The sequence below is a fragment of the Columba livia genome, chromosome 3, assembly GCF_036013475.1.
Source record: "Columba livia isolate bColLiv1 breed racing homer chromosome 3, bColLiv1.pat.W.v2, whole genome shotgun sequence".
In the NCBI taxonomy this organism is placed as follows: Eukaryota; Metazoa; Chordata; class Aves; order Columbiformes; family Columbidae; genus Columba; species Columba livia.
In genome coordinates, this window is record NC_088604.1 from 30,971,329 (window position 1) to 30,985,057 (window position 13,729).

At 38.8% G+C, this 13,729-nt stretch overlaps 1 protein-coding gene across 8 annotated transcripts in view; it reads left to right on the forward strand.

Annotated features, from left to right (window-relative positions):
• The first annotated feature begins 1,647 nt into the window (after positions 1 to 1,647).
• The window catches only part of COL19A1 (collagen type XIX alpha 1 chain), a 192,300-nt gene continuing 180,218 nt past the window's right edge, over positions 1,648 to 13,729 (forward strand). For 3 of the 8 annotated variants that reach the window (XM_065056225.1, XM_065056229.1, XM_065056231.1), the window contains exons 1-4: positions 1,648 to 1,786; positions 3,751 to 3,880; positions 11,732 to 11,806; positions 12,297 to 12,396. In XM_065056225.1, the coding sequence (XP_064912297.1) occupies positions 3,787 to 3,880; positions 11,732 to 11,806; positions 12,297 to 12,396 (269 nt within the window). In that variant the 5' untranslated portion in view covers positions 1,648 to 1,786; positions 3,751 to 3,786. Of the gene's footprint in view, positions 1,787 to 2,609; positions 2,739 to 2,856; positions 3,114 to 3,750; positions 3,881 to 11,731; positions 11,807 to 12,296; positions 12,397 to 13,729 lie in introns of those variants that run through there. The other 5 variants (XM_065056228.1, XM_065056226.1, XM_065056227.1 and 2 more) reach the window with 5 other exon arrangements.

Consider the following 13,729-nt stretch of genomic DNA (forward strand, 5'->3'; position numbering starts at 1 on the left):
GGGATAACATCCTTGGTTTAAGGGTTACATTTCATTATCGCTTCAAAGGAAATGAAGAGCCGGGTTGGATCTGGACTTTTGAGCAATACTGAAACTTCCAGGGACAGAAATATTTTTTTAAAGGTTGAACAGATTGTACGTGCAAAGTGTTATTCAATTAAAATGTTCAGCTAATTCAGAACTTATATTCATTGAAATTAATAAGATTGTACATTCATGTAACACAGCTGAATCCAGATATTTAGGGTGTGTAAAATGAAGTTAAACAAAAAGATTTTAATAATTTTGTAGCTTGAAAGAGCAATGAGAAATACAGTTATTTTCAAACAAAAAATGATAATGCCTTTCACTAGGAGCAGAGCTTTTACAAAGGGTCTTTCAACAGAGGATCTCACAAATCTGCTTGAAACACTGAATTGGCACTCAACACTGAAGCCTTTATCAAGTGAACAGTCTGAAGGCGGAGTGCTCCGATGATCTGTCGGCTGTGGGACTGGGCTCTCAGGCCTCACCCTGCAAGGTAGGGCAGCTTTACTTTCTATAATTTACAGAATGAGCAAGCGAGAAGTGTGACTTGCCTAAAGTTACACCACAAATCTCTCGCAAAGCTGTGGAATAAAACACCCTAGCAGACACATATGTAAGCTGCAATTTCATCGTTCTCTTGCGAGTCTAAGTTGGGAAGAACAACAACTGTTTTGAAATTTAAACCAGAAAGATAATCATGCCTTTCCATGTGATTTGTTGGTTATCCTGGCTAGTTACCTTGGTTGAAATGAGGAAACAATTTTCAAAATCTGTTGTGGGGGAGACAGGGAAGCAAAAAGCTAACACTATGAATTTTCTGACTGTAAGACCAATTGAGCTAAATTGATGTTAAGCTTATAAATTTTCATGTAATAGTCACCACTTTTTTCCCCCCTGTCATGAACGATTCTATTACAAAAAGATAAAATATGTCTTGTATAAATAGGAGAAATGTTTAATTAAAGCCCTACTCTCTCTCTCTCTCCTGTGTATCTATATCTAGTCATTTTACTTTTATCCATGCTTCTATCTGGTTTACATCTTTAAAACGCAATACAGAAAACTGCCACAAACGTACTTGGAGAACCTGAGAAAAGTGCAGTTTAACACATTCAGATGAGAGCCCGTGGCAGTGCTCAATCTCACCATTTCATCACAGATAGATGATATTACAGTGGAAGAATGTTCAGGTTTGTAAATGACAGATTTTAAAAGGCAAAACAAATGTCTGTAATTGGCTGTGCTTTGCAGCATCAGTGCCATAAATAGGTGCAATCTTTAGGTTACTTGGGTGGCTGATTTTTAAATTTATTATAAAGTATATAAAATTAATGGTGTGTGCTTACACTCAAGTGATAAAAGCCTGTTTCTGCTGGTGTGCTAATGTACGTAATTGGTTCTTTACAACTAGAAACCAGATACTCTTTCATTCATGCATTCATACTCCAGCAGTCTAATTTATGGAATGGTGGGGGTTTTTTGGAGGGTAGAGAGAGGAAAAAATAATAAATTTTTACATTGTTACTGGACTTGTGCTGTACAAGATGATTATGTAAAATCTGTGTCTGTCCGTCCTTTCTTGCAGAGTATTCTGTGCTCACTGAGTGGGAGGGTCACTCTGTGTGAGACTAATAAGGACAGAGCTGCATCCCCCTCTACCACTCTTTGGAGACTCGCTCCAGCAACTGCTCAGCTCTACAGCAGCTCTGTACGGGCGCTTTCGGTGCTTCTGGGGGACATAGTAAAACAAAATTTAAAGGTAAGCAACTCATGTGTAGTCAGTTGTCTGAACATCTCACATGTGCACACACCACAATATTCCTGTTTTGTGTTTGTCTTTTTGTCTGTTTTTTATAATTTGCCATCTAAGTTCATTACTGATTTTGCCAATGTTAACCGTGTCCTAGATAATGTACAGGGTGAGCTTCTAATGTAGTATAATCAGTCTAAGCTACAGGATTCTGCTCGTGATTGTGTGAATACATTGTGTATGTTTGTGGGGGACTATAGGTATATGCTGATATACTAATGAAAACAGTCCTAGTAAATCTGCAGTAATTTACAAACCCCGTTAAACTATTGCAATTGCCATAATGCTGAACATACTTATTATTTGTACGCATATATTTACATCTAAAAATCTGTCTGTTGGGGTGTGACATTCGAATTGGTATGCGTATCAAGTGGCCTACATTCTTTAGGCGCAACATACCTGCGAGCAGCGGCGGGTTGGGCAGCACAGCAAACGCTCTCCAGGATGGGGGAAACCACGCGGTTCAGTAGCGCCCGGGAGAACCCCGGGGGTGCGGAGCCGGAGGCGCATGTTCCACCGCGCCTGTCCCGGAGCGCACCCCGCGGAGGGAGGGCAGCGCCTCCCTGTGCGGCCCCGCTCACCTGTTGGGCCGCTGCAGGTGCCGGCGGGGCTGCCCCGCTGCCGCCCCAGTGCAGCCCCTCGGCGGCGGCCCGGCGGCAGAGGGCTCCCTCGCCCGTGGCGGCTGAGCGGCCCCGCTCGAAGGCGCCGCCGGCCCGAACGGGCTCCCGGCCCCGCTCCGCCCCGGGGCCGCGGAGGAAGCGGCGGAGGGCGCCTGGCCCCTCGCTCAACAAGCCGGGGTCAGCCGCTCCTCAGCACCGCAGGCAGGTTCCGAAGAGCGGGGCGGCGGGAAGGAGCCCGGGGCTGAGGTCCGGGAGCGAGAAGCCGCGAGGAGAGCGGGGTGAGGGCGCTGCTCCACTCCCAGCCCCGCCGGGCGAGCTGCCCGCTTGCCTTGCTGCCTGCTCACCCGCCCAGTGGTTTAAACCCTCCCTCCAGCAAACCCAACTCTGGCCAAGAGAAATTAAACTCCCGGTAGCGCCGTGTTACAGTCGGAGCTGCCGGGGCTGGGGTCGCTCCCGTCCCAGAGGCTCTGGTGCGCCAGTTGTGGAGAGAGCAGAGCCTCCTGGAGCGGCCGGCGGGGAGGACCCGAGCCCGGAGGTGCGGTGGCAGCGAGGGGGGTGGCGGTATCAGAGATTTAATTGACAAGAGCCCTTCAGAAAATGAGACCTCTGGAGCGGCAGCTCTGGCGAATTACTGATGCCTCCTTGTAAAGCAGGTGCAGGAAATTAAATGATAATGTTATTTGAACATCTATTCACTTTGCTGCCATTGGGGAGGTTGGAAAAGTTAATGATGATGTAGTTGCTGTCAGTACATGTGACTGACAGAATAGCTCTGGTGATGAATAACATTCCTTGTAAAAGTAATTATAAAAATTGCATTTTTAGGTATATATATTTTTTTCAGAATATGTGATTAGTAAAATATTTGTTGTTTTCTGTGTTTCATTAAATTTGCGTGTATCCATACATTACAGTCACCTTAGAAGAAAAGCTGATCCTGTCTTTAGAGGACAAAGGAGATGTTATGGAAGCCAGACTGTAGCATTGTGAGATTTTTAACTATAAACTCAGTACAGGCTACTCTAGACACTTGGCTATTTTGCAAAGCAGAGAAATATTATATTTTGGGGTTTTTGACCTTAAACAATTTAATGTTGTCCTTGTTCGATTTGAAGGCTACTTTAGCAGTCACTGGCTGTGCTCATTTAAACAGGTAAATTATACCCTTTGTGTGTGACTAGCAACTTCCTCTTCTTTACAGCTAAGAAATTCTTGTCTGTAGTTTTCTGGTGGGGTGAGGGGAAAAGAATAATAAGATATTGTTCTGAATATGATTATTTTCTGTTTCAGATTTGTAGCTGATTGTTCACATGTGTCCAGGGGGAGATGAAGTACATTGGATCCTGCATAGTTTGGCTTTGTATGGCAGTCTTCCTTCTCCTTCCTGTTTCTACTTCTGTGGCCGTCAGTGACCAGACAGGTATGTCCATTTTTCTTGCCCATCACAAACCAAAGGCATAAACCTCAGTACTGAACAAATTTGAACAAATAATGAGATGGTACATTGAAAATAAGCAGTATGAGTAACTAAAATTATTCATATTATTATTATTATTATTATTATTATTATTATTATTATTATTATTATTATTATTATTATTATTATTTTTAATCTAAGTTTGCAGCAGTTCCAAAACAGCCTTTCTGTTTCCTGTGCTTTGAAGACTCATGTTTGGAAGCAGTTGTAGTTCCTATAAGTTTCGGGTTGTACTTTTTGAATTTACTGTACGAAACAAGATTCTAAATCAGACCTTCCAAAACTTTTGCGAACAAAATCATGTGGCTTTATTAGAGCAGACCAGTGATCACATTGACCTAAACAACCTAATGCTCGTGTTAACCTCACCTAAACTTAATCCCCAGACCAGGTCGTACATTGCACAGAAATAAAGATAGACAAAGCCCCAAAAGACAAGGGAAAGGAATATAGTATTATTGTTTAAGATAAAAGCTGTTACCCGTCTTCTGCAAATTTTCTTGTACTTCTCTGTTTTCTTCTCTCTCTTACTGTCACATGTTATCAAGCTCTCTCACTTAAACTCTACATTGAGACTCCAGAGTGTGATAAATTCTGTCTTAAAGGCACATCACATGTGTGTGTAGAATACAGAATTGTCAGTTTTCCAGAATTGCTCAGCCTCAGCACATACTTCAACTTTCTAGAATTCTCCTACAGTTATTAGCAAGAAGAACATGCTTGTTGGTTGCTATTCAGATATAAATAGAGAGTCCTTTTTCATTAATTTTCTTTAGAAAATGAAACTTATTTTTAGTAATGCTGTTTTTCCAGAAACTTCATGAAAGATAGTAGAATTTATATATATACAACAGCTTTGACTCTTCATAAGTCATTTAAAACTCATGCCCAATAAATTTAAAAAGTCAATGATGGGGATAATAATCCTTTTTACTACTTCTCAAAACAATAAATAATATTTAATAAATACCAAATGTAATGTGTGGGCTCTAAGTTAAGAATAACGCATTGTGAAGAGTCTGAATTTAAGTCAGACTTTTTTGCCTTATATTTTTAGGGCAGCAAGGCTAATTGCTCTACTCATGAATTATTCTTAACCCCTGTGCAAGAGTGAGCCTACATCATAGCTGTGCAATCACTCCCTTCAGCTGTTTGAAAGAAGCAAATAGGTTGTCTTCTGTGTTATTGCTAGCTGGTGAACTGTAGATGGGCAGTTTTAAAAGTGCTTAAAGGGTATGAGTGCAGAAGGTTCCCTAATAATATAACTGAATGTATGTAAACTTGAAAAATTTTAAAGCAAAATGCCAGAAAGTCTCTTTTATTTTTTTTATTATATTTTTTTTCTCCTAATGAAATGATGTCTTAGTAAAAGGTAGATCAGTCATAGAAGAATGTGACAGATACACTGTTTCATAGAAGTTCAATATATAAAAACTGTACATTATATTACAAGTTTGTGGCTAGGCAGCCAGTTTTCCTTGAACTGATTGCCACAAATGGATCAAATAGGGGTCAAATTGAAGCGCTGGGAAGAAGAGGAGACTCTAAACCTCTCCCAGGAATACCTGACGGTGTGCAGTTGAGAGAGGCTTCTGCAGTTTTAGGTGATTCACACAGATGGTGAGTAATAACAAGTAGAGAGCTGCCAGCTTGAGCAGCTCTGCCGACAGCAGGGAATGCGCTCAAAGTGAAACCTCAAGTTGATAACAGGAAAGAGACTCTTCTGGAGACTGAAGGAACGGTTACCATCCAAAAAAGAAATATGAGTCATACTCCAGAAGGCAGGAGCTGAGAAGGAACAGACCCTGTGCAGCATTAAGGGGTATAGGTGTGTCTGCAAGACTTGGGTTAATCTGCCCCATTCAGCTCAACCAAGTATTTGGTGTTGAAAAGTTGTCTCATTCTAGTTTGATAATTTCTGTGCAGATTGATCTGTTACGAATTGGAAATGTGCTCACTTCAAGAGAGAAACATCTAACCTCTTATATATATGTATATAATTATTATTATTATTTTTCTCTTTCATTAACTGTCTCTCTCAGCTCTTTGTACGATTTCTGTTTGGATCAGCATCTGTCCTTCGGGATCTGCCTAGGCAATCCTTTTGGTTTTCTTCCTCCAACAACGTATGCATAGCACTTATTTCTCACTCTGCTAATATGAAAGCTTTTCCAGCAAAGCTCATTTAGATAGGATCTTGGATTATTGCATTTACTTCCTGAAATTTCTCACCTGATCTAATGGAGTCTAAAGGAATGGCCTTCAAATGCAGGGAGAAGTGTAAATTAAAGTTAATTTGAATGGGGCAGAAGGAAAAAGTGTGTTAAAGGAAGGAAATCTCTTGTGCAAGAAAAAGGTTTGACTTCTGTGTGTATGTAGGGCACAGCTTTTTGAGCTGGCATTCTGAATATACTTTGGGACTTATTCATTGGGTCAATATAGTAAAAAATAAATACCAGTATTGGAAAAAAATGTCAGAGAATGACAGAGTACGCTGGGTCTTCTCAGAACAATCCTCCTCAGGCGCTGAACGTGTGCCAGTAACCATTAGATGCACATCAAGGATTTCTTTCAGTTGTCACTCGTCCAGAAGTTTTGATCTGCTAATCATTCATCAGAAGGAAGCACTCACTTCTAATGACAGAATGTAGCAAATCTGAGGGAGAGAGTTCAGGAGTTCTCCGCAATCATGTTTTTGATCTGACTTCAAGAATATTTTCTTCATGTTGTCAACTGACATTTTTTTTATTATTGTGGACATTTGACTTTGGAGCATGGACACGAAATCTTTCTGTAGTGACACATGAAGTTCTAATTTGATCATTCCTGAATTCTTCATATTAAGTATATTAATACTTTGTCTCATTCCCAGATCACCGCTGCTTTTTCAGCTTTCTAGTACAATTACTGTTTTTCAGTGTCACTTGCTAACCCATGAAAAATGTATTATAAACAATGTCCTGGGACTGTTGGGCATGGTGAATTTCCATTGCCTTTTGACGTGGAACGTGTTGTGAAAAATATTGGCTCTAGATCGTGATTTTAGATAGGCACTTTAACCCAAATACAGTGAGTTGTTTCAAGTACACAAATCAGTTCAGCTTTTTGATTTTCATGTTTTAATACAGCTACATATTTATAAAAATCAAGATAATGACTCTATAGTAACTATCACATACAATGTGTTCATATTCTTACTATTTAATTCTGAATATTTAAGGTTGAAACCACAAACTATTGTTAGCATTGCAGTATTTAAGCAACCTTGCCACCTTTGTTTTCCTTGACTTGTAGTTAAATACTAAGTCTTGGGCAGTGAAGAAGGAGCTTTAAGTATCTATAAGGATCTGGTTCATGAAAGCTGGTACAGTGTAGAAAGACACTTCAATAGTGAGTAAGAAGTATGTAAGATAGCAGAGACCCCTAGACCATAAAGGGGGAACAATCTCAGTTACACAAATTCTCGCTGTGTGAACTTGGTCAGCCTTTTTTCTTTTCTTTTTTTTTTTTTTTTTTTTAATTGGAAGGTAAAAAGGGGGAAAAAGACATATTTATCTGGGATATGAGGTCCTATTTTTCACTACCTACTATTCCTTATGGGAGAATCCAGTTCTCCAAGGTCTGATGTGAGCATCCTAATATTTGAACTTCATTGGTACGGGTTTCTTATTCCCACCTGCCAAAGCTGTTATGTTATTTATGTAACCACCTAAACTGTCAGCAGACTTGGAGTTGACTTCTTACCTGTATCAAAAAAATTGTAGATTCAGTCTCCTTCTCCTTCCTCTTTCCACCTTTGTATTAATTAATACATATATTGTAATGTAATATGATGTAGCTAACAGAGTGAAAAAGGAAAGAAAAAAAAATCACATCTGATTTTCTGGTACCTCCATATGTGAAGCTACAGGTATGTGGGAAATCTCTATTCTTGACCCTGTTTGAAAGCAGGCCAGCTGGGTCTGCTTCCCTTCAACACAAATACTTTTGAGGTGGACTCGTTGGATATTAGTGCTGACACCTGTGGGTATCTCACACACTCTGAAGAGGTTCCCTATGCCTATATGTCTATGAAGCCTGATCCAGTAAGAGCGTGAAACAAATCTTAGCTATTATTGGTTTCTGCCTGAAGCTTGAGTCCGACATAGGATATGTGTACATATTAGGTGGGTCTTTGCTGTTTGGCCACATTCATTTGGCCAGTCGTGCTTACTGATGGAAACTTCAGTCCCCTTGCAATGTGCACGTCGGTGGTGTTAGATGGCAGCTGAAAACTTCACCTGAACAGAAAGTTTAATTATAAAGCAGAAGATAAGTACTTGTAATGCGAATCTAGCCATTGCAGGTTACACTTGATCTGGAGGATCCACGAGAGCTTATTGGGAGGTACAGTTCCCTGTCAGGAAGTGCACACGAGAGAAGTCTGTAAGAGTGAGACTGAAGCATGAGACGGAGTCTCCTCTGTCCTCCTTTGCACAGAAAGGAAAACCAGGCACAAGGGCTAGATGGAAGCTGCAGTTTGCTCCAACAGGTGCCCTGGTCATTCCAGGAATTCAGAACATGCCACTGCATGTTGCAGCAGATAAGTCTAGATGCAACGCCGTTGCTTTAATGCTTTCACATAATGCTATTAGAAAACAAAAAAATGTCTTACTAGCATCTTATTGGAGAGACAGAAGATCAATGACCTGTGGTATACCTCCTTGATTCGCATAATTGTATGTTTTATAATAATAAGCTCCTATGTAGAACTCATTGATTTCTAAATATTAAGGTCTGTAAATTGTTCTACGGATAGGTGATCTCATTAATTGACAGGTGTGTTAACTTCAGCTTTGACATCACTATTTTAATATGAACTGTGGACTTCAATCATGTGCAGAGCAATCTAGTCTATAAATATAAGCTTGTTCTTTTTACTGCTTTATTAGTTTTATAGTTGTGTATTCTAGCAGGGCAGGTAGGTGCATGATTTCCATGCTTCGATTAGCATTAAGAGTTTGTCTTGCTCTTTTTCTTTCCTCAATGTCTTCATATAGATCTTCAAATTTAGCAACCCACAGGCTGAATGCATAAACTCTCTGTTTTGTCTCAGGCCAAAGGAAATTTCAAGATCTGCCAGCCATATTAGAAAAAAATCTTGGAAGAGGCTAACTTTTTGACTGTACAAACTGTGACTGTAGAAAGAATTTTCATCAGGCATTAGCAATAGAAGTTGTCAGTCTTGGTATGGAGAGGTTTTAGTTTTAATGTTTTAGAGTTTTGCCTTAGCTCTCAAGAATAACATTGGGCTAAAGGAGTGCATCAGCAGCATGAGATAGAAGATTCACAGTAACCCTTTCAGTTCTTTTGGGGATATGGTATACAATGAAATAAGTAACACTTACATGGCATGTCTGTGCTGTGACTGTTATGCCACTGATAAAAATAGGTCCACAGTCCAGTCTATGGCATCTGAGGAATCGTTGCTATCATCTGGATAACATAGAAATTAAGGCTTGAGTCTTTATTTGGACTTAGAAGTAAGTGGCTGAAGGAAATAAGCTAAAGCTCTCTAGTGTTTCACCACTGAGCCCTCATGTAAGTTAATGCTGAAAAAAACAAAAAACCAAAAGGAAACGGTTGTGTCCCAGGTTCTCTAGAGCTTACCATAGATGTTCAAGCTAAAATCAGCAGTAGTTCATATCTGGCTACTCTTATTTTAAGTACTGTAAAGTAATCTAAACAAAACGTAATCTGCCCCACAGTGTGCATATATATATAACCTTGATTAGAAAACACATAGATTTAAGGAAAACATTAGTCAGTGTATGTGTGACATGCTATTGTGGCTTCAGCCAGAACAGGCTTCTGTTACCCCAACGTATTTTTTGTAGTTTTACCTGTGTAAATCTACCATAACCACATTAATTGTTCTGGAGTGGCTACAGATGAAAGTCTATAGTCTAATAATCTGTATAACTGATTGAAGACTGAGGTTTGTAGATTAAAGGGTATCCAGGGTGAGCCTGTTTCTGTCACGTAGTGTGTGTGTGTGTGTTTGTGTGTCTATCATAGTGTGTATTGAAATTGCTATGTTAGTATGTAATTCCAGTGAACACTTTTCACACTATGTAAAACTCTCTGCAAAACAAAAATGGTGAAAGATCTCATTTCGGTTTCAGAAATTTCAACATGAATGTTCTTTACAGTTCTGCATCTTTTCTGGGGAAAGGGAATATGCAGTGGAAATTGCTGCTATTTCTAATGCATTGGGTATCTACCTGCATAGGTAAATGTACGTATATACCCATATTTATGTATATATACGAAGGAAAGAAAGATAACATTGGTGAAAGATAACATTATGATTGATGTTACTTGTAATTGTATACTGCAATTGAAAAGTAAAGGAAATGGAACTTGATGAATCTCATCAAAAAATGTCTTCTATCTGATCTGTTCTTTACACAGTTGACATCGTTTTCATTAACCGTGTTGTAAGGAGACATCTTTATATCTGTATTATATAACTGAGTTTCACTTTTACTGGTTGTTTCCAATTAGTCATTCCTAATCTAGATCAAATTCTGCAACACATTTAATAGAATTGAAGACTTTTGAAGGATAATATGCTTTCTACATTACTACAGATTGAATGACAAATTTCACATGTTTTAAGATTACAAATATAGCTATTTTGGATGCCAACCTGCCCTCTCGATGCTCTTGAAAATCTTTAAATATAGATGATATCCAGGTTAGTGGAAATGCCTTCTTACATTACATTTTTTCATTGAACTGACACTTCAGAAAACCCCTCAACCTTCACTGTTCAGCGGCTTCAGAGCTACTTTGGCCATCTTTCTAGTTGTGTCAGCTCAAAATGGGGCTCTGTGCTCGATAAGTGCATCGGCCAAATCCTGCTCATCATCTTCCGTTTGGTAGTTTCATTAGGGTTTAGCACGGCTATTTGCAAAGTTTAAAGAGTGAGATCTATTTCTGACCCATGCACATAAGTGACATTTCTCTGTATTTTCTTCTTAAAAGTGTGTATTCCTGTGTACGTGTATATACATATATACACGAAGAAGAAAGTTCTTTATTATTCAAAAAAGATACTGCATATTAATAATACATTGTTTGATCTAAGTGTTCAGTTAGATTTAACCTTAGAATTTACCATGTTCCAGATTTTGGAACATTTTGCTTGTTTACCTACTTTGATTTAGACTTAATCCCCTGTAAAGCTGCTTAATTCAACCATTTTTTCAAAATATAAACATTGCTTACATTGTTTATTATATGATATGATTATATCCTTTTTAATCCACATTTTGAAATTACTGTTAACTGAAGTAACAATAGACTATTGTGATGGTAATCAAGCATTTATGCTTTATTGTTTCATGTTTGCTAATGGGGGGAAAAAGAAATTTTTATAGTAATATAGCTGGAAATACAAAAAACTTAGAGCAGATGTTGTGCTTTATATAGTATTGTAGATGGAAAGAGCTTTGTAAGAATTTAGTGTATTTCTTCTGGTTATATTGTTCATGTGAGCTTTAATCATAAACATCTGAATTAAAATGTGATAAAATTTGTATCTGCTTATATTATTAGAAATGTAGTGTGAAATCTGAAATACTACTCTTATTTAAATTTTGTAATTTGGTTTATTGCTGTTTTTCTTATCCTAAAGTAACAAAAAGAAATGTTCCTGTTAATATTACTATCGCTGTCATGATAGTTTGTTCGGAGTCATTTTTGTTTGATAGAATTTTATGATAGATATGAAACTGTATTCTCTTGAAGGTGCCATGTGTCCTTTAATGAAAACAGTTGTCCATCGTCTCAAACAAATCAGCAGAGACAGTCTCATTTTTTCAGGTAAATGACTACAATAATACAGATATCTGAATTAATTGGCTAATAGTGGATGTATCGGACTAAAGCTGTCCTTAAAACTGAAAAGGACAGTACAGAATGCCACCCTCATGCTCCAAAAGCTGTTGTTTTTAAGCAAGCGGGTTTAAAATCAGAATGTGTTGTTCTTGGAAAGTATTGGTTCAGATTCTGCAGCCACACTCATTTCCATTGTTTTTCCCGAATATCCTGCACTCTTATTAGCTCAGAGGATAAAAGGGCATAACTAATGCATTTCTCAGGCTGCAAAGCCATCTACTGAGTGAATTTTGCACTGATAGTTTCTCTGTCAATAATATTGAATATTGGAAATTTCTCTGACTTGAGGTACTGGTTTTCAAAGTAGCTTGTCAGTCTGTACTCTAGAAAGTGACCAAGCATGCTAAATGTCAGCATTTACCTGCATTTTATAAATTCCATTAAACAAGCTAAATAATTGTATTGTATTTCACAGGGTTTGACCTGGCGGAAAGCTTTTCTTTGAGGCAAACATCTTGTGGAGGGGAAAAAATCTGCTTTAAACTGGGAAGCGCACCTCTCGTCAGAGACACAAAGTAAGTGGAATAGTACATTCATGCTAAGTCTTTACAAGACGGAGCTCAGACTAAACGCTGCTGCTGAACTGAAACACTGAGCAGTGTATCCAAAGGATGCTGCAGAAAGATAAGTATGTCTGTTTTCAGGCACTTTCATCTGTAATAGTTTTTTCTTCAGGAAGCATTTTGATTCACATCTGCTTTTCTTCTGGAATCTGGAAGCATCTGAGTACAGAGTTAATTGTGAATCTCTCTTTCTCAAATTGTGATTTTGATATTGAAAACTCTACTTTTTATATATAAATATTTATAAAACAAGGTAAACCAAGACATTTCATGGTATGACAAGAAGTGTTATACTAATCTCTTAGTGAAATTGTCTGTCCTCTCTCTCATTGCTGCTGGCAGGATTAATAGGAGAGAAAGAGCCATTGTTTCCTTAAATGCTATATTTTCATGATTTTTTTTTTCCCAGTGGAATTGGCATCTTGCCTTTGAGCAGCAACAGAATGGTGGATACTCACTGTAGAGGCAAAACTAGTCAGCATCGTATTTCCACACAGGTGGGATGAAAAGCAGAGACTGCATGAAAAATCAAAAGGAAGGTGAAGGAGAGTAAGGCACAATGGGATTGGATGGATTTACGTTTGCACGGGGATAAGGAAATGGCAAGAAGCAGTTAGGAATGTAGTTTCAAGTTCCCTGTGCTCAGTGGAGAGAGGATCATCTCAGAGCTTTTTGGTTGAGATGTGCTCCAGGTCATGGGACTGTGGTTTCTGTACAGCGCGTTCCTCTGGTGACAAGGGAAGCAACTGTCTTCCCGCGTCTTCAGGTTGGACATTCTCTGTTGCAAGAGGTTTGGCTCCAGCTCATCTGGGAAAAAATACACCGGGCCCTCGGAATTCCCCTTTGGGTGGATGCTGGGCAGGGCCGAGAGGGGCTGGGGGAGGCGTGAGGCCAGGGGAGAGGGAAAAGAGAGGAATCGGAGACACCAAGCAAAGTGATCTTTGGGACAGGAGAACATTTAAAGAAATAGGACCTAAATATTCTAGAGTTCTAGACAGATTCTAAGGTTTTTTTTTCCTGAGGTATTAGATAGTGTAAATGCTTAATTTTTATGCTTGTGTAATTCTGCAAAGTTAAACAAGGTAATATCTGTCTTTTTTAAAAACACCTTGAACATTTCCTATTGAAGGAAAAATCACTACATAAAACTACTTAACATAGCGAGCACTCTATTTGTATTAGTCTTCCCAGTATTATGAAGACTGTCTTTAGAACAGGAAGAGGTAAAATTAGGTACCACCCATGCATGTCTTTATTAAAAAAATTTCAAAAGCTTATCAGTGGG